The sequence below is a fragment of the Cervus elaphus genome, chromosome 21 (genome assembly GCF_910594005.1).
Source record: "Cervus elaphus chromosome 21, mCerEla1.1, whole genome shotgun sequence".
In the NCBI taxonomy this organism is placed as follows: Eukaryota; Metazoa; Chordata; class Mammalia; order Artiodactyla; family Cervidae; genus Cervus; species Cervus elaphus.
The window spans coordinates 64,970,773-64,998,643 of record NC_057835.1 but is presented as its reverse complement, the minus strand read 5'-3'; the positions used below and the strand labels follow the sequence as shown (position 1 = coordinate 64,998,643).

Below are 27,871 nucleotides of genomic sequence, written 5' to 3'. Positions count from 1 at the left end.
TGTTTTCATTTCCTTTGGGTATATACTCAGAAGTGGAATTGCCGGGTCATGAGGTTTTTGTCTTGAAAGGATGTTGTATTTTGTCAAGTGTTTTTTTCTTTATCTAGGGGGATGAACAAGTGATTTTTATCTTCATTCTTTTAATATGATGTGTTACTTATTGTTTTACATATGTTGAAACATTCTTGCATCTCAATGATAAATCCTACTTGCTCATGTTGCATAATCCTTTTAATATGTTTTTTAAATCAGTTTACTATTTCGTTGAGAATTTTTGCATCTATGTTTATCAAGAATATTGACCTAAGAGTTTTCTTATAGTGTTCTTATCTGGCTTTGGTGTCAGGGTAAAGCTGGCCTTGGAGGTTGAGTTTGGAAGCATTCCCTCCTCTTCATGTTTTGAAAGAGTTTGAAAATGATTGACATAAATTCTTCTTTAAATGTTTGGTAGAATTTGCCAGTGAAGCTCTCTGGTTCTGGGGTTTTCTGTGTTGGGAGGTTTTGATTATCAATTCAATCTCTTTACTCATTATTGGTTTGTTCAGATTTTTGACTTCTGATTCAGTCTCAGTAGGCTGTGTATTTCTAGAAGTTTAGCCATTTCTTCTAGGTTGTCTAATTGGTTGACATACAATTTTTCATAGTAGTCTCTCATGATCCTGTGTATTTCTATAGCAATCAGTTATAACGTCTCTTTTTTCATTTATAATTTTATTTGAGTCTGCTCTCATTTTCTTAGTCTGGCTAAAGATTTGCTGGTTTTGTTTATCTTTCTGAACAAACAGCACTTAGTTTTGTTGATCCTTTTTATTTTTTTCTGGCCTCTCTATTTCAGTTATTCTCCACTCTGCTTATTATTATTTCCTTCCTTTTTCTTGTTTCAGGCTTAATGTGTTCTTCTTTTGACATTGTCCTTAAGTTGTCCAGTTAAGTTGTTTATTGGAGATCTTTCTAATTTCTTAATATACGCATTTATTGCTTTAAACTTTCTTCTCAGAACTATTGCAGCATAGGATTCAGTATGCTGTGTTTTCATTTTCATTTGTTAAGATAAATTTTTATTTCTCTTTTGATTTCTTCTTTGATGTATTGGTTATTCAGAAATATGTTGTTTAGTTTCCACATGTTGGTTTTCCATTTGTTGATTTTTAGTTTACTGTTGTGGTCACAAAAACATACCTGATTTAGATTTTCTCAGATTTATAAAGATTTGTTTTGTGGCCTAATATATGATTTATCCTGGAGAATGCTCTGTGTGCACTTACAACAAAGTGTATTCTGCTGCTGCTAGATGAAGTATGCCTGTTAATCAATTTGGTTTAAAAGTATGGTTCAATTCCAACGTTTTCTTAATATTTGTATGGATAGTCTATCAATTGCTGATGGCAGAGTATTGAAGTTCCCTATTATCATTGTGTTGTGTATTTCTCCTTTCAGATCTGTTAGTATTTGCTTAACATATATAAGGTGCTCCATTGTTGGGTGTGTATGGTTTTATGATTGTTGTATTTTCTTGATGTATTGACCCCTTTATTATAAGGACTATCTTAGTCTCATTACTGGCTTTGATTTAATGTCTATTTTGTCTGATGTAAGTATGATTACCCTTGCTTTCTTTTGGTCTCCACTTACATGAAATATCTTTCTCCATCCCTTTACTTTTGAGCCTGTGTGTCTTTACAGCTGAAGATGAATCTTCTTCAGGCAGTAAACATATTGGGGTCTTGTTTTTTTTTTCTTAATTGATCCAGCCATTTGGCCTTTTGATTGGTGAATTCAACACACATATTTAGAGTAATTACTGATACCTAAAGACCTACTACTGCCATCTTATTGTTAGACTTCTGGCTATTTTGTGTCTCCATTGTTTCTTTTCCCCTCAGTTTCTGCCTACATGTGTCCACTGGTGATTTTCCATGCTGGTGTCCTCTCCCCTCCTTTTGTCTCCTGAATCTACTCCAGATTTTTTGCTTTGTGTTTACCATAAGGCTTACTTAAAACACCACACAGATAAAACAGTCCATTTTATACTGATAGCAACTTACCTTCGTATATCTATATTAGGCTCTACCCTTTTACTCCTCTCCTCTTATATTTTTGATGTTATAATTTGGCTCTTTTATGCTATATATTCATTAACAAATTATAGTAGCTATTTTTTAATATTCTCTTCCTTTAATATTTATACTATAGCTAAATGCCTAACACACCATTACTGAGTTTTCTAATTCTTTTTCACGTTTACCAGAATATTGTATATTTTTGTATGTTTTGATGTTTCTAATTAGCATATTAATTTCAACTTAACTCTTCAGCATTTCTTGCAAAGCGGGTCTAGTGGTGGTAAACTCCCTCAGCTTTTGTGTAGGAGAATATTTCTCTTCATATCTGAAGGATAACTTTCTTGATGAAGTATCCTTGGCTGGCATTTTTTATCTTTCAACATGTTGAATGTGTCATTTCATTCACTCCTGGCCTGTAGAGTTTTTGCTGAGAAATCCACTGCTAGTCTAATGGAGGTTCCTTTGTTAGTTACCTTTTTTCCTCTCAGTCTGCCTTTAAGATTCTTTATTATTGATTTTTAACAGTTTTCAGTGTAATGTGTGTTGAAGAAGGTCTTTTTGCATTGAAGTAATAGGCTTTTCTATTAGCTTTGTGGTATGTTTGTCCAAATTCTGGGAAGTTCTCGCCTTTTCTTTAAATAATCTGTCTTCTCTCTCTCTTCTCTTTCTGGTACACCAATTAATCTTGCCTTTCATATTCAATAGCTCTCACAGGGTCTTTTTTTTTTTTTTTTTTTTACCCTTTTTAGATCTAAGTTCTCTCTCTTCTAACTGAATTATTTCTGTATTTTTATTCTCCAAGTCACTTATTCTCTCTTCCATATGGTCTGTCCTATTACTGATACTCTCTATTGCATTCTTCACCTATTTAATTCTTCAGCTCCAGAATTCATTTGGTTCTTTCTTATAATTTAAATCTCTTTGTTAAAGAATTCCTTCTGTAATTGAACCATTCTGCTGTACACATGAAGCTAACACAACATTGTAAATCAACTATACAATTATAATATAAAATACAAATAAAATAAAAAATTTAAATATATTTACATTTGTAAAGTAAAAAAAATTTAAAATATAAACATAAAAATATAAAATAAAAATTAATTTTAAAAACTGTTCATTAATTTTATTTCTAAGTTCATTGAATTATCTGAATTTCCATATATATATATAATTTTATTTAGTTATTTTTGGCTGTGCTGGGTCTTCGTAGCTGCACACAGGTTTTCTCTAGTTGCAGGGAGCAAGGGCCCCTCTCTAGTTGTGGTGCACAAACTTCTCATTGCAGTGGCTTCTCTTGAGGAGGAACATGGCTCTAGGGCACACAGCCTTCAGTAGCTGCAGCACACGGGCTCGGCAGTTGCAGTTTGCAGGCTTTAGAGTCCAGACTCAGTCGTCGTGGTGCTTGGGCTTAGTTGCTCAGCAGCATGTGGGATCTTTCCGGACTAGGGATCCGACAGGCATCCCCTGCATTGCAAGGCAGACTCTTGACCACTGAACCACCATGGAAGCCCCCTGAGTGTTCTTGTAGCTCACTGAATTTTTTCATTAAAGTGAAGTTCTTTATCAGTTAGATTGCAATCTTATGTGTCTGTGTTCCGTTAAAGTATTCATGTTTGTAGGTATGTACTCTTGCTTTTGCAACTGAAGCAGCAGCTACCTTCTTAGCTTTCCAGGTGCACAGTGGTTAAAGAATCTGTCTGCCAATGCAGGAGATATGAGACACAACTTTGATCCCTGGGTTGGGAAGATCCAGCATTCTTGCCTGGAAAATTCCAGGGACAGAAGAGCCTGGTGGTCTACAGTCCATGGGGTTGCAAAGAGACACAATGGAGTGACAGAACCCCACCTACATTCTTAACCAAAATTTTATGTTCTCTTTGGATTTTAGAGTTCAACAGGCTGGCTATTAGAATCCTTTATTTTGTATTTTGGACTGTGGCTCTAAAGCTCAAGTTTGTGACTTTCTTTCTTGCTCACTGAACTTGACCTGTATCTGGGCACCTGTGTGCCTACTGGAGCTGGGTCTTGGGATGGATTCAGGAATGTGGACAAGGAGTTGGCAGTAGAGTGGGGTGTAGGTGGGTTTGGCACTGGGAGCAATGAGTGTACCCACACCACAGCCTGGTGGGGGAAGCCTTGAGTGGAATACTCTCAGAGGTTTGTGGGTCCTGCTGAAGTCCTGAAACAGACAGGAAATGCATTTCTTTAATATTCTTTCATATCCTTACCTTTCTTTTTCCTCTCCAGTCACAGAGGTCCGTCCTCAGAAATCTGGTGCTGCTGGAGAGATGGGTTTCTCCAGCTAAACCCTGCACAACTGTGGTAGCCGGGCATTCACTCACCACTTTTGCCCTCCACCCACCTCCTCCATGAGTGAGGTCACTACTTTCCACCTCCTCTGCCTTACAGGTGACCACTGCCTTCACGAAAAGCCCAGCCCCTTGCTGCACCCTCCTTGGGAAAGGGGCCCCGTGTGAGTTCTTCCCTCTTCCGAACTTACCTCTGTGTGTATGCTGCTTTGATGGCAGGCTGGAATTGTTGTAGGAAGGGGGAGGCCCCCCTACAGGGCCCCAAGAGCAGGCTCTTGTCTAACACTCGGAAAAGAATTGTCCGAGGAGACACGTACTGACAAAGCAAGAGATTTTATTGGGAAAGGGCACCTGGGTGGAAAGCAGTAGAGGGAACCCAGAACAGCTCTGCTCCCAGTCTCGGTTTTATGGTGATGGGATTAGTTTCCGGGTGGTCTTTGGCCAATCATTCTAACTCAGTCTTTCCTGGTGGCACACGCATCACTCAGCCAAGATGGATGCAAGTGAGAGGGATTCTGGCAAGCGGACGGACACACGGTGTGTCTCCTTTCGACCTTTCCCAAACTCTTCCTGTTGGTGGTGGCTTATTAGTTGCGTATTCCTTACCAGGATCTCCTATCATAAAACAGCTCATGGAAATGGTTACTATGGTGCCTGGCCGGGGTGGGCAGTTTCAATCAATGTGCTTCCCTGGACAGAATCTCCCCAGGCAGGCCAGACTTCCACCAGCTTTCTCTTGCAGGTGGATATCCACCATCCACCCAGTTTTGCACCCTCTGGGCTCTTTTCCCCCCAATCCATGGCAAGTGGTGGTGGGTAGGGTAGGTTCATCATACCCCTTGGAGCCACAACCTACTAGAACCTGTTATCTCTGCACAGGTGGGCTGGTGCGTCCTCTGGAGTCATGTATGGAGGCGCTTCTGTCCTCTTGTGGTCTGGTTAGTTGTTCAAAAGGATAGAGAAAAGGACTTAGATCATCACGATTCTGACATCACTTCAGTGATCTGACTCTGTTTCTAAAAGTTATTATCCATTAATGTAATTAGGAAAGGAAGTTCAAAGAATTCTTGTCTGCTGAATTTTTTTCAGCATAAAGGAATAGCAAGAGAAATAAAAGCTAAATTAAAATGAAAGTTAATAGCACAGACTCGAGTCACAGATCCTGGAGTTCTAGATTTGGTTTTGCTACTTACTAACAGCAGGTTATTTAAATAAAACATACCCAACTTGTTGGAAATTTCTTCTTTAGCAGCAGCCAATTAGCAATTTTTATCTATTTGCTAATAACTGTTGAGAAAAGGTTGGTATGTTCCCAGGTGGCTCAGTGGTAAAAAAAAAAATCTGCCTGCCAGTGCAGGAGATTTATAGGAGTTTGATTGTTGGGCCAGGAAGATCCCCTGGGGGAGTAAATGGCAACCCATTTCAGCAGTCTTGCCTGGGAATCCTATGGACAGAGTTTGGCAGGATACAGGCCATAGGATCACAATGAGCTGGACATGACTGAGTGACTTAGCATGCACGCACGGCACAATACAATACAGGGTCAGAAGGTTAGTTCCACAAGTTTTATGAAAACTCTTAGGGTAATTAAAAGGTTTTGGTTAAGTCCATTTATAATTCCAAGGGAACCTAGAATGAGAATATGAACAAACTCAGAAAAATGATCACAGTGTTGCTAAAAGATAAGTCTGATGTTCCCAGGCAGTCCGAGATGCTCAGAAGAAAGGATTGATTTAAAATTATGCTCAGGTTGGTTAAAGACGTCCTTTTTCATTTTCGTAAAGAATGACTTTCTCTTTCCCTGTTTTTTTGACTGCCCTAAAATGTGACAACAGAAAAGCATTTTTGTTTTGCCTTACTCTCAAGCACCGATATCTCCCGTCACCTCCTCACCTCCCGTCTCCTAGGCTGAAGGTAGCCTAAGCATCTGAGATTTCATGGAACTTCACTTTTTCATAGTTCATAGGCAGTTTACACAGTCCCTAAGAGCATACACTGTAAAGCCTGTAGGTCTGGATTCAAATCCAAGCTTCACTACCACTTATGTGCTTTGGGCAAGTCATGAAACTTCTTTAATTTTCCTCATCTGTAGAATGAGAATATACGATTGAATCTAACTTAGGGATGGTTTTAATAACTAAATGAGATAGTGCATGTAGAGTTCACTTGATACGTCAACATGTAGCACATACTCAATATTCAAAAACAAGCTTTTCAATGTTTAAAAAAAATTCTGATTTTTCAAATGCTCCGCCCATCTTAAGAATCCCTGCTCCACACAGGTGCCCATAACTGTTTAGTGCACACGATCTCCATTCCTCACTCATTTCAATTTTTGTTGTTGCCCATAATTAACTGTTCCACCAAATTATCACTGTATTATAATCGGTATTGTAAATAATCACCAACATTTGTTAAGTGATTATTTACAAAAAATGAGGTCTGTAACAAATTTAAAAACCATGTCTAGCATACAATGAAGTATCTGATTCATTGTTTTACATTTTTAGAACTTTTTATGCTGTTACTTCAAAAAAAAACGGTCAAAATATCTTAGGTTTCAATGGTTTGGGAAATATTAACATCTGGGGGACGATTAAAAGACTTTTTGGATGTCAGTCTGGCATATTTACTTAGAGATTTAAATATCAGAATAAGATATTCCAAGTACATTTTTTCTTACTTGGGATTGGAAGCACATAGAAACAAAACTTTATCACCAGTCACATATCCACCTGCTCATATATACCTTATCAATTATTGCTATGTATTTTGTGGGATCTAAAAAAATATTCTTGCCTTCCAACATAAAGAGCTTCCTCTCTATAGGGAGAATGTCAGGTTAGGCTAATAAATGAACAAACTGTTTCAGGCTTTCTGGGGATGTTTTCAGTAACAAAGTAAATTGCATGCTTTTCTAACTTTGTTAGGGCTTTCCGTGGTGGCTCAGTCACTAAAGAAATCTACCTGCAATGCAGGAGACCTGGATTCAATCTCTGGGCCAGGAAGAGGAGGGCATGACAACCCACTTCAGTATTCTTGCCTGGAAAATTCCATGGACTACAGATCATGTACAGATCTTAATGCGCTACAGATCATGGAGTCACAAGAGTCTTAAGAGACTGAACCACCATCACCACTACTCTTTGTTGAAAAGACAATTTGCCCCTACCCCGCCCCCAAACTTAAAATTGTGGACAGACAGAAAAGTAAACAAGGCAACACTTAAAATCAGCGTTCTTCTTATTCTGCCACTTTTACACCTAACACTTGCAACTAGGTGGCTGAGAAGACAAAGCAACACCTGAGATGTTATCAAAGTAACTTAAAAACCCTTTAAGTTCAACCAGTTAAGATTGTCTAATTGACTCTGTGAATGTGAAGAATCTTCCATGTGAAGCCTAGAAAAAAGACCAGAACTCATCTGTGTGGCACTGATCTCCAGCAAATCAGCATGCGTCAGACCATCAGGGTGGGGCAGAGATGGCCAGCTCCACCCACTGGGCTTCAAAATTGAACAGAACCTGATCATTTCCATGAGAACTGGTCTTGCAGGAAAAATGCACTTATTAAGCACAGCTATCCAGGTCTTCATTTACTCACTGCAAATTAGGGACCATGGTTTTACATCAAGAGTAAGAAAACTTCAAAGTACTCTCTAAAATTTCACTCATTTGTGATCCATTGGTTTGACAGAGGTATAATCAAAGGTAGCATCCTGTAAACAAGATACAGTAGCTTGTTTTAGCCATGCAACTTAGTACGCATGCTACAGAAAAGGAGATTCTAAGCTAAAAAAGCAGTTTCCAAGTAGCCATTATCATCTCCTGTCAATAGAAGCAGTTAAGTAAGCCTTGTAGGATACAGTAGTATCCTTCACTGTGCTTCATTTCAAATCCTACCTGAAGCTGGGTGTGCTCAGTCATGTCTGACTCTTTGCAACCCCATGGACTGGAGCCTAGACTCTCCAGGCAGTACTGGAGTGGGTTGCCATGCCCTCCCTCCAGGGGATCTTCCCAACCCAGAGCCTGAACCCAGGTTTCCTGAATACAGGCAAATTCTTTACCGTTTGAGGTACCAGGAGTGCTCAGCCATGTATTTATCAGACAATAGTCAGTTATCATCTGTGAAGATTGTTTCCTGAAGTCTTGCTAACACTGAAACTAGTAAATAACTGAATCACTGCTCCTAGGGGAAATAGGTTAGGTACCTATACCATCCAGTTGATGACCACATTTTCATCAACTGACACACAGCTTTGTCTCTGTCTAAATACACCTTGTTTAATATATATTGTTAACACTGAACCCACAGCTGACAGCTCTGTAACTTATGCCCAAATAGATTTTCTCCAGAGGGGCCACTTAACAGTAAAATCATACACACACTCGCTCACAGACACACATAGCACGAGAATGTCAAAATGAGACACAAGCAGGCCTTGAAACGGACACTTGTTTTTGAGAGCTGAAACAAGGCATTTTTTAGTTCAGCTGGAAACATGTGGATTTCAGGTGACTCACTTTTCAACGTTCTGTGCCATCTACAGATGACTGGTCTGTGTGCACAAAGATTTTGTGGGTGGCAAGTAACTTTTGGTTGAGTAGGTAAACTTACACAATCAAACAATGAACATTTTTTTCCTATGTCAACTCCTATAAGTAGATTACAGACATCTACTTGTTTTGTTGTTTCCTCTAAGAAAACAGACATTTCAAAATCAAATGATATCTTTGTATCACACAAGAAATACTGAATTCTAGCTATCCAACATACAAAGCAAACTACTGTCTGTGAACACTATCTGCGACTCTAGATCTGGAATGGTTTTCAACTGTGAGAACTTTCGCTCAAGACATCTTAGAAGCTGCTCCTTTAAAATGTGAAGGCTTGAACCATTCTGTATTCAAATTGAGATATATCCCTGCCTTCTTTAAGCATTGAGGAAAGCTTTCATGATTCATAAAAACTGTTTTCATCTCAACAGTCAGGATAGGACTACAGCCAGGGAAAATACAAAATCATCATGTTAATAATGCCTACTAGGTGCATGATATAAGCCATGAGGCAGGAAGTGGGGTTTGTGTATCTTGAGTTTCAGAATAAGGTGAAACGCATTCCAGGTACAGAAGCATGGTTAAGGCTTCAATATGCAGGGAGGGCTGGCACTGTCATAACTAAAGTTTTAGACTTATTTGCTCCCAAAGGCAAGACAGTTGAGGTAATTCTAGCATGGTGATAATCAGATATGCAACTCACAAAGCAAACTCTGGCAGTAGTGTGTAGAGAATGAAATAAGAGTTGAAACCAGATCATTCTCTAAAGCACACTGAAACTGTCAGGGATACCTGTTTAATGTGTATGCCCCAGGCCCCAATCCTGATGTTCTAAATCCACTTCTCTCAATGGAGAAACCCTATTATCTTCATTATTTAAAAGTACTTTGGATGATAAGGTATTATACTGAGTTAAGTCGCAATAATCAATAAGTCAAATTACAAGTCTATAAAATTAAGGCTTAAAACTAATCCTAAGTACACTTAATGTAACTAGTTTTTAGTATAATTTTTATATTATCTACACCTTCCTGTCCAGCAAACACAGTAGTTATTACTGTTTTATACCACATAAGTGATAGTTTAAAAGCTATCTCCCAGCCTAGAAACCTTAACATATCATATATCATATATTGAAATCATCTCAAAAGAAATCACATGGAAATCTGACTTCATAAAATGCATTAGAGGCATTGTCTTATGTCTCTTCCATAAACCTAATAAATTTTTGAAAAACAATATCTTTGTTATGAAAGAGGCTCTTAACGTCAGTTCCAACTATCACTTATTTTCCCAAGCCAATTACAAAGAGAAATAAAATAGCATAACATCACTGTGCACTGTTTAAGGAATTTTTATTAAAGCAAGAATTTTATAATCCAAATTACGTTTCCTTGCTCAGTTATCAATTCTGTTACTTAAAACAGAAGTGACATTCTGAGCTATTCCACAGTAAAGAATTACAAAATTAAAGAAAGGAATGCTTTAAATTTTTGTACTTTGCTGAAAATTCTTTTTCCCATGGTCTATAAAACATTAATTTGTTTTTATATTTTACTATTTTTTTGTGTTTTTTTGTTGTTTTTAAATCAATAAGTAATCTAGGACTAGCACTATGTTTGCTAGACCTGGCATTTGCTCGGTACATAAGGTTCAAAGTTTCCTTTCCTTTTTTTATTTATTTTATATTTTGCAATGTTTTTTTTCCATAATATTTAAGTTTTTCGATGTTTAGGTATTTTTCTTCGGTGAAGCACGAGTTTCTTCTCATGGTCCCTGATCATCTGTAAATGTGGGGAAAAGAGATGATGGTCATCAAACTTAAGACACAGAACATAATGATTCCAACCACTAAAAAGAAAGGACATTTACCTAGGTGACAGAAATGCTAATTATAGCTATAATGGCAGTCATATTTTACAATATATAAATGTATCCAATTAACATGCTGCACACCTTAAATTTAAACAATGTTGTTATGTCAAGCATTGTAATAAAAACAAGTAAGAGGACCAGTACTGGCACTTGAGGACCAAGCCCTCAGCAAGCTCAGCCTGTTGAGAGCCGTCTCTGTGAAGCTCTCCGAACCACAGCACCCCTGCTCAGGCTGCACCAGTTCACCAGCTGCGGGGCGGCTCTCCCACGGCGACAGCGGGGAGAGGAGCTTCCACGCGGGACATGGCCCGCACAGCCCCAGCTATTTCCTATTTTATAGGAAAGCTTTGTACGCGCCTGGCTCTGGCTACACAGCTATATCACCCTATTTCTTGGGGGTAATGAAAGGCAGTATTAGAGGCCAAAAAACAACTTCATCACTGCCACCCAAGAAAATGTATTAAGCTATGAAAGTCCTTCAAGAATAGCTATCTACACAGGGCCAATCCATGTTACAGCCGTTTAACACAAATTACTATACAAAATGTCTGAAGGGGTCTTAAGCTCAAAAATTCAAGTCTATACCAGGGTTAACAGGTAGTTAATTCCTCTGTATCTTTACTTCTCTTTGAAAAACTGGCAATGCATTTGGATTAGTGATAAAACGAGTTTTTGCTACGTTTCAATACATGCTCAAACTGTGAGAATAAGAAAGACAAGCAAGGCAGGCTCACTTTAGACAGTCGGAACCCCGGTGGCACTGTTAACTGCTTTCTGGGCAGCCTCTTTTGCTTGGTGGGCTTGTAATACGGCTACAGCTTCATCAACCTGAAAAAACGAAAACAAACTGGTTCTGAAAAACAGTAATTAGAAGATAGCTTCAAACCGCCAACCTACAAATGTCCAACAAAGGCAAACTTCTTTCCTCAGATGAAAGTGTTAATGACTGTTATGAAAAAAAAACACAACATTCCAACTATACATCTGTATCCTTTGGGCTCTATTCCACCACTGTTTTGGAATTATTAACTTCTTGTACTTCCTACTCTCTCCCCACCAAAAATCCCCCAAAGTTCAGAAATATCAGCAAATATCCCTTTCTTAAATACAGATGAGCACAGCTAAGAGTTAATGGACACTGGAGTTACAGTGACTGGATCTGAAGCCGAGCTCTGCCATTCACTAGCTGCTTTTTGAGCAACTAGGCAAATTATTCAACCTCTCTCTGCTTCAGGTTTCCTGTCTGTGTCTATAAAATAGGGGTAACAGCACCATAGTTATTAGGATTTTCAATTAATATTTATAAACCTCTTAGAACTGTGCGTGACTTGTACAAAGCACTTATAAATGTTCTACAAAACATCCTGGAATATGTAGTATAAGAAGCTGGTAGGTAAATGATAAATTTAAATTACTTTAGAACGGAGAGACTCTGGAGACTCAAGCATATGAAGAAGTTCTGAATTATCAATCTCCAACAACATGCCAGTGATTTTACCAGCAAGAGTAGGGTGCATGGCTTGAATTAGAGGAAAGAGCCGTTCACCTAGGAACAAAAACATTCAAAAACTCCTTCAATCAAAAAAAAATTTTTTTAAGGCATCTACTATATAGTAAAACTGGGGTTTATGAACCCTTCATATACAGCAAATAAATGTGAACCCATAATCCACCATTTCAGTATCTTTCATGAGATGATCAGTATAAAATGGATTAAGATCTACCACAAGGCAATTAATTCTTGGAAGCATCAGTTTGCCGAACAAAGATGAAATGAAGCTATGTGTTAAATCTGTGCTCAGTCAAAACCAAAGTGGCTTACTCATTTGGTTCAAATTTCAAACTCCTCCTTCAGAAAATGTGGTAGGATACCTGGCAAGTCATGCCCCATTACCCTGTCCACCAAAGGCAACATTTAAATAGTTTTCCAGGCTTTTAATGAGTTAGGCAGACAAACTGCCATGGTAATCATTCATACCAATTCAGATCCCGCCACCCTAATTTGTCATTTTTAGGTGCAAAGGCAGTCTAAGTGTCTTCCTATTTTCTAGTCTCTTACTGTAATTTACCAGGTGGGACAAAGGTACTTACCCAACATTTGCTTCTGCTCTTGAGGAGGGGCAGATGCCAACATGGAAGCAGTCAGAGGCTCCTGACCTTGTACATGAACAGCGGGCTAGAAAGAAAATGGGAAAACTCCTAAGTACAGAAGTAATGACAAGCACAAACACAGTCATCACTGGAAAATAACTGGATAAAGACTATAATCTAAACATAAACAGGAGAAGCTGAGTGAACCAGAAAATGCAGCCTAAGGCAGCTATTAACACCTAAGTGCTCAAGTATTATAAGCACAGGGATGTTGAATTTTATCTGGAGTAGTCTCTGGAACCGTACTTCTAGTATAATCAACCACAATTTTGGTCCCAGGGGTCAAAAAACCAAAAAAACAGTAAGCCAAATCTTACAACCTAAACTTTATTTCACCCTTTCTTACAACTATGCCAAATAAAACTCTCAAATCACATAAGCAATTCCAGAAGGGAAAACAATGCTCTAGTTCCTCAAGTATAGCACATATTTTCACATACTAGCCATTAGTGGGACTTCAACAAGATGTTCTAGATAGCTTAAGCTCTCACACATCACACAGCTGTCCTCAAAGTCTTTGCAATCAAGGACTGTCATCTTTATCATAAAGAAGCCCTCAAATCCACACCTGCTGCATGGTGACTTGCGGCTGTGCATTAAGATGCTGTTGAGGATTGCGAACTCCCGCAGCGTACTTGTACTGTGGAACGGTGCGGACAGCAGGAGTAGCTGCGGCAGCAGCAGCTGCGGGACGTGGACCCATCGTCTGTGTTGATGTGTTAGCTAAAAAAATAGAAACATTTTTTGTATTTATCTTCGTATTTCCAATTGGAGACCAACTTTCATGGGAAGGGTTAAGACTCACCAACACGCTGTGTCGACATGACTCGTGGAACCTGTGAAGAAGCTGGTCTCATAGTACTAAATGGTGGTCTAGGAGCGGCTGGGCGGATAGCACCGGGCATATTTTGGAATGCTACATTTAAAGATATGAACATACATTAACTGGGAAAAACTGTTCATCTTGCTTTTTCAGATTTGCACAAAAGACTAAAAATGATCAAATATAAACAAGTATATTTTTTAAAAGCTTAGGCTCCTATCTGCCATTTCTTCAGACTTTTATGCCACTCGTATCAGATCATAAAAATATGAAATGGAATTGGATGCATTCTCAAACTTGTGATAAAAAGAGAAAAAAAAATCAAACCAGCATATATTTTACGAACATTTTAAGATTCTTTTTAAAGAACAAAATGCTAAAGATGCCCAAAATGAACACCTGAAACTATAAATTACGGAAAGCAACAGCTAATATACCATTGGGATATAACAACTAATTTGCCTCATTTATGTTTTTAGTTCAAATACTTTGCAACTTAAAAAAAAAAAAAAAAAAGCTTACGATGAGGTCTGGCACCCTGAGCAGTCCAGCGAGGACTTGGTCTTAGTTGAGCAATTTGGCTAGGAGGATAGTATGCAGCACGGTTCTGAGTCTGTAGGAAGCAAGCAAATGTATCAATCATAGAAAAAGCAAATAATACAACACATTATGCATGTTCAAAATATTTAACAGGTCCTCACTCCAGGAAAAGATCCCTAGGAGGAGGGCACAGCAACCCACTCCCATTTTCTTGCCTGCAGAATCCCAAGGACAGAGGAGCCTGGTGGGCTACAGCCCTCAGGGTCACAAAGTCAGACACGACTGAAGTGACTCAGTACATAGCATGCATTTTTCAAATCCAATCATAATTCACATCTCAAATGTTTTCATCTTAAGACTTTACTCTTTTTTTTTGGTGGGGGGGTGGGGAGGAGACAAAACATTAAAGGTGACGAAACAGGAAAACCTTCATGAGGTTTTTGTCCTCTTCTAGAACCTACCTGTGGGATAGCTGCCATGAAGTAACCTGAAGGAGGTGCTGGCTGGTAGGGGTTGATTACGGGGTTGGGCACAGCTCTTACACTCGCCATCCTCTGCATATACTGGTTAGTGAGGTGAGCCTGGCGCTCTTCTTTGCGCTGAGCTAAAGCTACATACAATGGCTTGGTGGCCACAATTCTACCGTTCATTTCCGTAACTGCTTTAGTGGCTTCTTCTGGGGAGGAGAAACATACAAAACCAAAACCTTTGCTGCGACCACCCTCCATCATAACCTATTGAAAGAAAATTAAAAAACCACACAATTAATGCAATGGAAGGATGAGGCATTAAGAACAGTATCAACTAGAGCCACCAACTCACACTTAACTAAACCCTGTCAATACTTTCATCATTTTCCCCACAATTTTCCCATTAATATCCAAATACTAAGGGTAAACTACATGTAAGCATTATCCTAGCCAAGCAAACGTAGAGAGGCAGAGACACAACAGAAACTTTAAGGTTTTTAGATTTTCAATATTAAGGTTTAATTTCTAAATACATTCAAAGCCTACTAAATTTACTTAGTAAAAAATTTAGAAAAATGCACAATTAAAATCTGACTATTCTATATTCTAACAAGTCAAGCTGACAAGATGCTATATTACTCTTTGAGGGGAGGGAGCAGTTGAGTCTCATTTTACAATTAAAATTTCCCATTCACAACCGTAAGGGCCATAAATATTGGGGTTAATAAACGTTCAGAAAACTTCACAATATCTCCAAAGATTTTTTAAACAAGCAGTAAGGAAATGAAATGAACTACTCAGTAGACCTACATATAAGCATGCTATACAGCTGTATCAAACAGCATGCTAGTGACACAGGAACAAACAGAAGAGCAATAAAACAGACTCATGATCGTACATAAATGTGGAATCAAAACAAAACAAAAAACTGGCCTCAGGGATACAGAGAACAGATTGGTGGCTGCCACAGACAGCGGGCTTGGGGAAACACATGAAGGTGTTTAAAAGTACAAACTCCTAGGCATAAAGTCACAGGGAAGCAATGACGAGGGACGCAATGAATAGGATGTATAGGGACAGTGTGGGAACTATCGTTAATATGAGTTACTTATCTGAAAGTTGTATAGAGTGAATCTTTAAAGTTACCATTACAAGAAAAAAATATTTTTAATCTATGGTAATAAATGTTAACTAGACTTACTGTGGTGATCACTCTGCAGTATACACAAATATCAAACAACTATGTTGTACATTTGAATATGTTTTATGTCAGTTACATCTCAGAAAGAGTCTAGAAATATACCCATGCAAGTATGGGAATTTGGGATGTTAAGCTTACATTTTAAAACACTGGGTAAAGATGGACTTTGGACTATCTAGCATATGGTACAACGGGATAATTCTGAATTAACGTAGAGCTTATATTCACATCACATTGAAACAATTCCAATTGCCAGATAAGATTCTGACTCTGAACAAAAAATGCAAAATACAGGGAAAATCTAAGATGACACAAGACCCCCAAGTCCTAAATGGAAGACCTAGAAAAAATTTTTGCAATATAAAACAAACAGCTGACATAAAATTCTCCCTATGAAATCAATAAACAATGCAATGTAAAAACAGGCAAAGAATAGGCTAAACAAGTAAACACATAAATAGCATGTCTCATTTAAAAAGATGTGTATCACTTTCTACTAACTTGACAAGACTAGTAGTAGTTTGTTCAGCCTTTTTAAACAATTCTGTCATATTAAATATACATACCCACTAACCAGCAATTTCAACTCTAGGACTTTAGAAATACTGGTATGTATGTGTGCAAAGATATCTAATAGTGTTAACATGCAAGTAACCCAAGTGTCCAATAATATGGGCACAGCAGAATAAATTATGGTACACTTAGACCATGAACAGTCAGCCCTTAGTGAAAAATGAGAAAAGGTCTGAGATAAATATGTATCCAGATCTGTAAAATAAAAAGACAAATTGCAGAATAGGTATACTATGATTGTTTTATAAAAACTTTATATGCATACAGTAAGTATACAAGCATGGAAAAATATCCGGGACAGCCAACCAAGTCCTTCGCCAGACTTTAGCATGGAGTTGTCACCTTTCTGTCTTGATCAATGTTTTTTCAGCAAGTGTTATCAAATTAACATGAAGATCTCCTCTCTCAGAATAAATTCTTGCCAAACTGTTTATCTCCTTGCTAACAGTGATATAGTGATCCACAAAGGACTTCTTTTTAAAAAGGACTTTTTATAAAGACTCTCCTTTGTAAAACATGCATGCTTCTTCATACATTCAAAATAAATGGATGCACAATACTCCATTTAAATGCTTTTCAGGGAACATAAAGGATAAACACATTTCTCTTACAACATGTTCTCTTACAACACTCCAGTATGAAATATAAAATTTATATACATACATCCACGAGCACAGATTTTTCTCAAATCTTAAAAAAAGATATGCATCATATGCTTTACCTTTGCACTGGTGATTGTGCCAAATGGAGAAAACTCTTTCCGGAGACGTTCATCATCAATACCATCATCAAGATTTTTCACATAAAGGTTAACACCCTTAAAAAAAAAATTGGAAAAAGAAAACCACAGTGGTACTTAAACATACTTCCTATTAGCTTATCCCGTTTCCTTTCCTTGTTCCCCTCACACCCTCCGGTTGCCTGGCAGCAACTGAAATGAATATAGAATAGGCTTCCTCACTCCTGCCTTAGTTTTACTTGTTCAGTTAAAAAATGAACCTGGTATCTGGTGATCCTATCTTGCTTCATCTGTTCAAATTTGCGCTTAAGTTCTGTCTGTCGTTCCACTTTTTTCTGGGCTCGACCAACATAAATTTGTTTTCCATTGAGCTCTTTTCCATTCATCTCATCCACAGCCTTATGGAAAAAAAAAATTTTAATTACTAACTTGCACTATATGTAAGTTCATTTTTTAACAATAAAGAAAATCTGTTAGTTTATAAAAGCTAAAGATAAAAAACAAGCCATCACAAAAACTAAACTTTGGGGTTTTAAGACATAATATAGGTTTTCAATTTATACTCTCAAAGCTAATACATGAAATGCAAGTAATTCAAAACAATACATGTGAAAAACAACATGTAGACTGGCCAGCGGTATGCTTGTGTATTTTGATGCAAGAGCAACTCAACTTTATATCCCCCATTTCTTATTACAAAATACGGAAAACCCACACTGCCTCTGATAAGTATATATTAAGTCTTACTTTTTGTGCATCTTCATGCCTTTCAAAGCTTACAAATCCAAAGCCTTTGGATTTTCCACTCTCATCAGTCATTACTTTCACACTTAAGGCAGGCCCTGAAAAAAAATTTAATGATTCAAATATATTCCCTACAACATTTAGTTTATACATTTAAAGTTTCAAAAAAAGTTGTGCGGAAAAGAATATAAAAATGGGGATTAAAAAAAATCCCAAACCTCCAGAAATTTATTCTTCCTTTTACCCTCTCTCCTATCACAGGCACTAAACATTCTCTTCAAAGACCCTTTATTTTTTCTAAGAAGCTAAGTAAACTCTTTCTCTGAAATATTCCTCCTTCCATTTAAGGAGGTATGTTTCAGACAAATGTTTAAGTAACAAAGTTAATTTATTCTTAGCATTTAGTACAAAACAGATGCATTGTTCTAAAACAACTTGATTTTCTTAAGAATTCCTTAAGCCTTGGCCCACTTGATTTTCAACAGGGAGTAGAGGAAACAGAGGCCTTGACCTTTGGGGAAGATGAGACAGAGGCACCTGGAGATGGCATGTTTCTGAAGACACACTTCTCCCCCACCAGCTCCCTCAATAAAATACCTAACTGAACTGGGTATTGTTTTAGGGAGGTGGGGGAAAAGTTTAAAAAAAAAAAAATCACATCTAATTACAGAGAATCTGCAAGATTTATGGGCACAGATATGACTGTTTAGAGGGTTCAATGTGGCATGGCAGCTTGGCAATAATCAAGTATTACATTTCCTAATTCTTTATGATTTGAAATGCTCTTAAAAAAACAGGACACCTGTTTAAGTTAACTAAAAGGGAAAGCAAAGTTAAGGGGCAAGCAAATCATCTGCAAGAGTACAATGTCAGGTTCATCTTCTGATTAGCTACACAACTATTTAAATTGAGACTGGTTACACTTCACTGGAAAATCTGGATCATTCAAAGTTATTATTTTAAATTGCTCAAACATGATGCTGAGACTGGCCAAATATCCTAAAGCTGGCCAGCTTTCCTAACCCATAATTAAAGACTACATTCCAACCTAAGTTGGTTGTGTCACATGCAATGCCTCTGATCAGATGGGATCTGTTAGTGCATAAATCCAGCACAATTTCTTAACATAGCAAAACCTTTTAAAGGCTGTTCCAATTACAGTGACAACTTACTGTGCTAACGCAAGGCTATTAACCTTTAAACTGGATAGAATTTTACTTATATGCTAGTATAATGGACTATCAGTAGCTTAATCCAAATTAACTACAAAATTTAAGTACCATGAAGTCTCATTTATTTTCAGTATAAAATATTATCCAAAAGTAACAATGTGAATATAAAAATTTCATTCAGACACATTACCAAACTTGCCAAAGAGATCCTTAAGGCGCTCATCATCCATGTCTTCTCCAAAATTCTTGATGTAAACATTGGTGAACTCTTTTGCCCTAGCTCCAAGTTCTGCTTCTCGTTCTTTACGAGACTTAAATCTTCCAACAAATCTAATAAAATATGTAAGAACTATAAAATTAGGTTCTACTTTATGAAGTTCAGCTTAACTAAGCCTGATAGGTGATTCTGTAATAGCCACTGCTAATTTCAGAATCTCTAATAAGGAGCACACTATAAAGCAGAAATAGGGTCTTAACTGAAAAAATAAAAGCACCAAATATAACAAACCTCTCAACTATAACCACAAAAAAGGATATTTTCCCTAATATACCCCTCTGCCGTCCTTCTAGCTAACCTGGGTTCAGAAGATTATGTCCAGAAATGCAATGGAATGGAAGTATGCATGGAACAGGCCAGTGAGGAGACAAAACTTTTATCACTGCTGTTCCAACATGGCTTCTTCCAAAACAGAAATTTATGCTACTGAATTCTGTCCTCATACACCCAACAGCCTGGGACGAATTTCTTTGTGACATTATCAACAAAAATGTTTTAAAAATTAAGACTTTCCCCAGTATAAAAGTAATATGTACGTCACTACAGAATACAAGAATAAACATCATCAAAGTAAAGATCCATTTCAGATAATTCCACCCGGAACGTGACTGAATTTAGTGTCTTTTTGTTTTCTGTGTTTAAGTTAGCACAATTTCTTTTCAGAGAAGATACCTATGATTTTATTCCCTTAGAACACCCCTCATCTCCCTCCTCCCACATGGTGGTGTTTCTCCATGCAATTGTTTTATAAATGTTCTCAATGGGAACATAATATTCCATCGTGGACAGCACAACTTTTTGCTTTTATAAATAATGCCATAACTTTACAAGACTGTTACTTGTTCTTAGGATAGCACTGTAGAAATCACAGCAGTTCAAAGGTTATATAAATAACTTTAAGTTTATACCTAACAAACTGCTTTCCAAAATAGGGTTATATCATTTTATACTCAGAAAACAGCAATAAATCAAGTTCTTACTTTAATCTAGACTGTCACCAGTGGTAGCCATTTTCTCCTCTAAACCATTGCTGACAGGCCAAAGATATTTTCATCTGTAAATGCTAGTGATGCTAAACATTTTTCTCATCTAAAGATGTACTAACTTTAAGAATTATCCTTTGTAAACATTGTTCATACTGAGAAGTTGCTGGTTTTCTTAAGCCATATTTGAGGCTCTTTACATATTCCTAATCTTTCCTTAACCAGCAGGTGACAGAACTCAAACAGCTAACACCATGTGCACGACTCCTTCATGGATAGACTGACCACACCACCTGCCACAGATGCCAGAGTGATGCAGCAGACCTCTAAGACCCAAACCCACTGTGTGTGCCATTACCCCAGTTCACATGGCAACATGAACTCAGACATCACTTACAAGATGACCTCAAGGCTGAATCTGCCCAGATAAGGAAAATCCACTGGCATAGAAGATAAAAGAAAATTGAGATCTGTAATTTCTTTGGGCTCATAAAAACCTGTATTTTTACAACCTGTAGCAGAAAGCCTTACAGAGGTTTTATCAGTATCGTCATTTAAAAAGTTTTCAACTTTTAATAACAAGTTTATTTCAGAAAAGATAAACCATGAAGACTTCTGATTTCCGATTTATCTTCACACAGAAAAGCGAGCCAAATTACCACAATTACAACAATCGTTGTAGGAGTAAAGAATCCCTGGTAGCTCAGAGAGTAAAGAATCTGCCTGCAAAGCAAGAGACCTGGGTTCGATCCCCGGGTCATGAAGATCCCTTGAAGAAGGAAATGGCAACCTACTCCAGTATTCTTGCCCAGAGAATTCCACTGAACAGAGGAGCTGGGCAGGTGACAGTCCATGGGGGCCACAAAGAGTTAGGACACAACTGAGCAACCAACAAGGCCCAGTAAAGAGCTACCCCGGGCTCTCAATTTATGCAACGAATTTGTATCCCAGTTTCTCTCTCATACCAGCATGTAAAACATAGGCAAATCACTTTAGCCCCAGCTTTGAATATAAAATGGACTAATTATTACCTTGAGAATTATGACTAAGTTTCTGCCTGCATTTCATACTTTTTCAGTATACCTAGCTTCTCCTTTTTCTTTTCGGTTTGAATACTGACCAGTTGTATTAATTCCCTGTTATTTGTATGTTATAGTAACTATGGAGAAAAGACAATTGTAAAATCTACCAAGATATGGTTTATTAATTTTCACTCTAGCTGTTACCTCTTTTGAGCACAAATATATTTCTTGTAAAATGGATGAATTGATTTTAACTATTAAAAACAGATTTGAAGTATGATTAACTTCATATTTATACTTACACTTTGCGATCATTTAGAAGCATCCCATTCATTTTTTCAATAGCTCTTTCAGCTGCTTCCTGTGTCTCGAAATGCACAAATCCATAACCCTTGGAACCATTTTCATCACAAACCACCTAGGGGAAAATGTATACCAATTTTTCATTACTTACTACTGATTTAGGATTTTTCCAATGTTCAGATAACGTGTCAGCTACCTTACCTCGGTGTTTGGGAAATAAAGATATCCATTAACAGAAAGCACAGTTGCTATCTTAAGGAATAAACTACAAGTAGCTTCCCCAAAGCTCAGTGGGTAAAGTGTGCCTGCAATGCAAGAGGTACAGGAGATGCGGGTTTGATCTCTAGGTTAGGAAGATCCCCTGGAGAAAGGATTGGCAACCCACTCCAGTATTCTTGTCCGAAAAAACCCCATGAACAGAGGAGCCTGGCAGGCTATCGTCCAAAGGACTGCAAAGAGTCGGATGAGACTGAGCCACTAAGCACATGGCTACAACACTGTAGTAAGTGTTCAGTTCAGTCACTCACACTACCCACAACAGCTCCAGAGAAATTCCTAGATATATTTTTACTAGCATCACTTTAAAATTTCTTTTATTACTCGCTTTATTTTCATTTTTATACCCTACTATTACTAGACAAATTCCACCATTGATAGTTTGTTGTTTTGAACCAAGTATTTCACACAGGGTTCTTTGACCTACACCAGTGTTCCCAATTATCTTCCAAATTTGGCTTCTGATAATCTAGTGAAAGATGACTGTGCTCAGTAAGAGGAAGAACCTTGTCTTATCCAACTTTCATCTTTGGGGCCTATTTAGGCTCTGACAGGAGTTAACAGAATGCTGGATCAGGAGAAGTCCAGCAAGATGGCAGGAGGGGCAAAATCACGTTTAGAATCAAACCCCATACCCGTCAGAGATGCTCAGAGGGCTCAAACAAAGCTTGTGTGCACCAGGACCCAGAGACTGAGCCAGAATTGTGTCTGAGTGTCTCTTGCGGAAGTATGGGTCAGCAGTAGACTGCTGTGGGGCAGGGGCTCTGGGTGCAGTAAGCCCTTTTGGAGGTCACCATTAACCCTACCTTAGAGCCACCAGAACTTACACACAACTGGGGAAACAGACTCTGAGAGGGCCCAAACAAAACCTTGTCCACAACAGGACCCAGGAGAAAGGAGCAGTGACTCCACAAGAGACTGACCCAGACTTGCCCCGAGGGTCCAGGAGTCTCCCGTGGAGGTGTGGGTCAGTGATGGCCTGCTAGAGGGTTGGGGGCAGAGTTCAGCAGTGCATGAGACCTTCTGAAGGAGGTTGTGCGTTATCCTTATTACCTCCACCATAGTTTGGTCTCAGGTCAAACAACTGGGAGGGAACACAGCCCTGCTCATCAACAGAAAATTGGATTAAGATTTACTGAGCATGGCCCTGCCCATCAGAACAAGATCCAGTTTCCCCCTCAGTCAGTCTCTCCCATCAGGAAGCTTCCATAAGCCTCTTATCCTTCTCCATCAGAGGGCTGACAGACTGAAAACCACAATCATAGAAAACTAACCAATCTGATCACATGGACCACAGCCTTGTCTAACTCAATGAAACTATGAGCCATGCTATGCAGGGCCACCCAAGATGGGTCATGGTGGAGAGTTCTGACAAAACGTGGTCCACTGGAGAAGGGAATGGCAAACCACTTCAGTATTCTTGCCTTGAGAACCCCATGAACAGTAAATTATGTTTACTTGTCACATTTTTGCTTACCTTACATGAAAGGATGTTACCAAAAGCAGAAAATGTATCATACAGTGCTTTATTATCAATGGATTTATCCAAATTTTTAATGAATATGTTGCCCACTCCACTTTTGCGAAGTGATGGATCACGCTGAGACCACATGATGCGTACTGGCTTGCCCTTTATCACATCAAAATTCATGGTGTCCAAAGCACGCTCCGCTGCAAAAAAGGACATTTTCAAAGTAAATATTATTCAAAACTTTTACAGTCTACTTAATATAATCTACTGTGGAAGGAATAATTGAGCACATGGCCCCTCTACTTCCTTAAACTGAAGATGGCTGGACTTTACACCTGTCAGTCTAGATTTATATCATACAACACAAAAAAGACAAGTATCAAGAAATCCCAAATTTCCCATATGTTAACAGATGACATGTTGTTTAGAACTAACGTATTTCTGAAGCAATCTCTTCCTTTAATTGCCATGAAATTTAAAAGTGCTTTTTTGTTCCTGATCAACTATAAAAACAGATTTCCCCTTCACAATCTGCTTGATAAGCAATATAAAAAGACACTAAAAGCAACTACAGATTATCCACAAGCAGAGCAGTTTACAGATTTTCAAGCATTTTAACTTATTCCCTACTACTTGTTAAAAATGTTTTATCACTTATTCCTGTCAGTATTACACAAAAGCTAGCCCATCTTCTAAAAAAAAGTTCCTGGCTTATTGGGGGGGATTTCAGTGACTCATGGCACAACTTCCTACTACCATGTTAAAAAAAAAAAAATGAAAGGTTCTATCCATTCAGAAACATTTGAGTCATGCCTTTAAAAACTAATGTGAAGTTGAGCATATTTAGCTATTAACAAAATTTTTAAAATAACCTGGTTTACAATAGTCCAACTCACTATTAATACATATAAAACCAGTTTTATCTTAGATCATTTACTTAATAACTGATGATTAGTTACTGCTGGAGAGTGCTAGAAAATTTCAAAATCTGAGTTCAGAGTCTACAAGGGATCAAATCATGTGCACCTGTACCATTAAAAACACTTATTAAAGAAGTTTGGACTCTAAATGGAAAAATGTATCCTTAAGTAGAAAAGACTAGTTCCTAAAGAAGGGACACACACAGTCCATTTGAAGTTCTGAAACATCAATTTTCACAAATGCCATGCTAGTGTTAACTGTAAAGTTAGTGAGAAACAAATTTTCCAGCCGCTTCTTTCTATAAATGAAAATTTCAGTTTCTAGAAGATAGTGACAATCAGCTGTCAGCTCATTTATCAATTGGCCACACCTACTCAGCTCCCCTAGTTTTTTAGCTGACTTTGCTTGAGCTTCTTTTGAATGAGTCACCTTTTCCTGTTAAATTGGAAACTGACCACTTTCAGAAGCTATTCTACAAGTGCACCAATGCAGCAAAATAAGGGGGCGAGTAGAAGGAAAATCACTTAATTATTTGTAAAGAAAATAATCTGTATAAATATAGGAATAAAATAAACTGAAGATGGAAAAATGCTACCTTCTTTTCAGTAGTGACAGTACAGGTCTATTAGTATAGAGGATAATACACAGTGAGTGTACTGTAACCATGGTAACCTGAAGTTCAACTTTTAGAATCCCAAGAAATTAAAAATTTTTTTTTTCTGATTTAAAATTGTTTAGAAACTGTTAACAGTCAGTTTCAAAAGTTCACATTCCTAGAATTTGTTCGTTCAAATTTTCTCTATCAACCCTTCAGTTTGTGATTATCTGCACCCAAATTACCTTCCCTGATCTTCCATTTAGTGATAAACGTGATCAGAGTTGGGAAGAAACCTTACAGAGAGGCATTTGGAACTACTGCCTACAAAGCAAAGGGCAGAAAACCTGCAGTGCAGTTTTACAACTTGGTGTGGTCCAACAGCCTGTCTACCCCCAAATCTCAGTATTAACTTTACCTAGTGAAAAACTGATCACAAAATAATTCCTTAACGATATAAAAGTTTTAAATTCCACCTTCAAGGCCTTTCCTACAAAAACTAGATTCTGTATGTTTTATAATACTTGACATATATTCAAGTAGCCAAGGGGAAAAAGGGCAAAAATGGATCATAAAATTAAGTGAAAATGACTTTTCCAAGTCAATTGATTCAGCTATAAAGAAAAATCCTGGCAACTCATCAGGCCACATATCTATTTGCCAAATATTCGAATTTTTGTGAACTGTTTAAAAATATAAGGTTAATCGCATCTTTTTTCCCATACATTCAAACTAATTAATCCCTTACTTTTCACTCAATCATTCCCCACGATGTATGAATATAATGGACCACTTTTATAAGGAAATCACCACTAGAATACCACATAAGTATAATGGTCTAGTACACACTACACTCACAAGCAACATTTTACAGTCAAAATTGGGGATGACATTTTTAAGTAAAATCCTTCAAAACCAGAGAGATTTCAAGGAAATGGAAAAACACAAACCCCGAATTACCAGTACCACGAAACTAACTAGATTTTAAAAATCAAAACTAACTAAACTGCCTGAGAAAACGATGGGTCATCTTCTACATCCCCTCTCTCCGAACTTGCTGCTTCAAGAACTGTCTGAACTAAGGGAAAACCCCCAAAGCAACGTCTCGTTGGTAATCTACACTTCTGGAGCCGTCAGTCACACCACGTTAGTGAGAGTGGTCGCAGAAACCTGAGGACGACCACCAGATTAACTTTATTCCAAGTCCCCGCGGCTTCCCCAGGCGACTGGACCCGCGACAGGGTACAGGCCTCGGGCCTGGGAGGTTACCGGGTTCAACACGTGGTATTTTTCGAGCACCGAAATGCACTTCCTCCCTGTCCTGGGGCGCCGGCAGGAGCCTGGGGGTGGAGGGAGCGCCTCCACCGACTACCGGAGTAGGGGATCGGCGCTCGACACCCCCAAGATCTCGCCGCTACCGGGGGGAGCACCGCGTCGTGTTAGAACCCAACCTCACCCACCCTCCGGGCGCGTCATCACCCTAAAGTTTGAGCGCTGCTGAGGCCGAGAAAATGGTCGCGGAAAAGGAAGTGGCCGGGCGCGCGAGGGGCGTGCGGCTGCCGGCGGCGCGGGCCCCGGCCGGCGCGGGGAGCCGGGGTCCTGACGCCCCAGCCTCTGCCCGCTGGCCTCGGGTGGGGTGACATGCCCTCCCGCCCCCTCCCCCCCGGGCCCGCCGGCCTAGCCCGCCCGCCGCCGCCTGAGCCTCATGGCCGCCCGCCCGGCCGCCCGCCCGCCGGGCCCGGCTCTCACCGTCCGCCGGCTGCTGGAAGTTCACATACGCGTAGCCCAAGGAGCGGCGGGTGATCATGTCCCTGCAGACCCGGATGGAGAGAATGGGCCCGGCCGGGCTGAACTTCTCATAGAGCATCGCCTCGGTCACATCGGGGTGTAGGTCCCCCACGTAGAGCGAGGCCATGGGGTAGCTGGGGGCGCTGGGGTTCATCTCGGCACGGCTGCCTGCAGGGCCACAGGCCGCGCGACCTTTCCCGTCAGAGGAGGGGAGAGAGTGCCGGGGCCGGGGGGCCGGAGCCGGGGGGAGGGGAGCGGGGGCAAGCGCAGAGGGACAAAAATCAACCGGAATCGGGAACTACTCAACGGCCGCAGAATCGGGTCGATCCGCTGCCGCTGGAGGCTTGGCTGCTGGCTGCCGGCTGGGGAGCGAGGGTGGCGGTGTCGGGTCCGGGCAGCGGGAGAAGGCCTCGGTCTCTTGGTTCCTTCTTGGAGCTGCTGCGGGGCCGCGGGCGGGCGGGTCGGTCTCGGCTGCTTCACCGGGTTATTTTATAAAAGAGGAAGGAAAAAAACAAATAAAAGTCTCCGGCGGGGGAGACGCGGATTTTTTTGTAAATTTTTTTTTGGGGTTTTTTGAAAGATTTTTTTAGATTTTTTTTGGATTTTTTTAATAATAAATGTGTGTTCCGAGCCCGGAGCACACACTCCGCACTCTCAGCACTAACCGCCGGGGAGAAGGGGAAGCACCGCCTCCTGCACCCTCTACTTATACCCCCCGCCGCACTCGCCCCGCCCCCCGCGCGTCTGACGCCAGGGCCCTACGCGAGCGTCAGCGCCGGAGGGGGAGGAGACAAGGAGGCGGAGGGGGAGGAGGGAAGAGAAAAACAGGAGGAGGAAAAGAGCAGAGAGGAAGGGAGAGGAAGTGGCGGCGGCGGCAGCGGCTTCGGGTGTAGGGGGTGGGGCTGGGGCGGAGGGGCGGGGCTTCTGCGCACGCGCCGGGGTCGGGGGTGGGGGTGTGGGCGGGCCCCGCGCGGCGTAGGACCCGTGGGGGAGGGGAGGGGAGGGCCGGCTCGCGG

At 39.5% G+C, this 27,871-nt stretch overlaps 1 protein-coding gene across 1 annotated transcript; it reads right to left on the bottom strand.

The window, feature by feature from the left end:
• Positions 1 to 10,269: 10,269 nt before the first annotated feature.
• Positions 10,270 to 27,740, bottom strand: PABPC1 (poly(A) binding protein cytoplasmic 1). Its single transcript, XM_043879303.1, has 15 exons — positions 26,817 to 27,740; positions 23,558 to 23,751; positions 21,804 to 21,919; positions 19,410 to 19,549; positions 18,051 to 18,145; positions 17,564 to 17,701; positions 17,286 to 17,381; positions 14,782 to 15,054; positions 14,303 to 14,393; positions 13,763 to 13,873; positions 13,526 to 13,680; positions 12,898 to 12,982; positions 12,222 to 12,352; positions 11,541 to 11,634; positions 10,270 to 10,715 (listed from the first exon to the last, which is right to left on the bottom strand). The coding sequence occupies exons 1-14, from the start codon at positions 27,007 to 27,009 to the stop codon at positions 11,542 to 11,544; spliced, it is 1,911 nt and encodes a 636-aa protein (XP_043735238.1). The 5' UTR covers positions 27,010 to 27,740; the 3' UTR covers positions 10,270 to 10,715; position 11,541.
• Between the last annotated feature and the right edge of the window lie 131 nt (positions 27,741 to 27,871).

Coding starts and splice junctions, on each gene's coding strand:
- PABPC1 (XM_043879303.1), bottom strand. CDS start 27,009: ATGAACCCCAGCGCCCCCAGCTACCCCATGGCCTCGCTCTACGTGGGG. Junction 17,382..17,563: donor ATAGGATCACCAGATACCAG/GTTCATTTTTTA, acceptor TTTTTTTTTAAG/GGTGTTAACCTTTATGTGAA. Junction 13,874..14,302: donor TCAGGGTGCCAGACCTCATC/GTAAGCTTTTTT, acceptor CTTTAAATGTAG/CATTCCAAAATATGCCCGGT.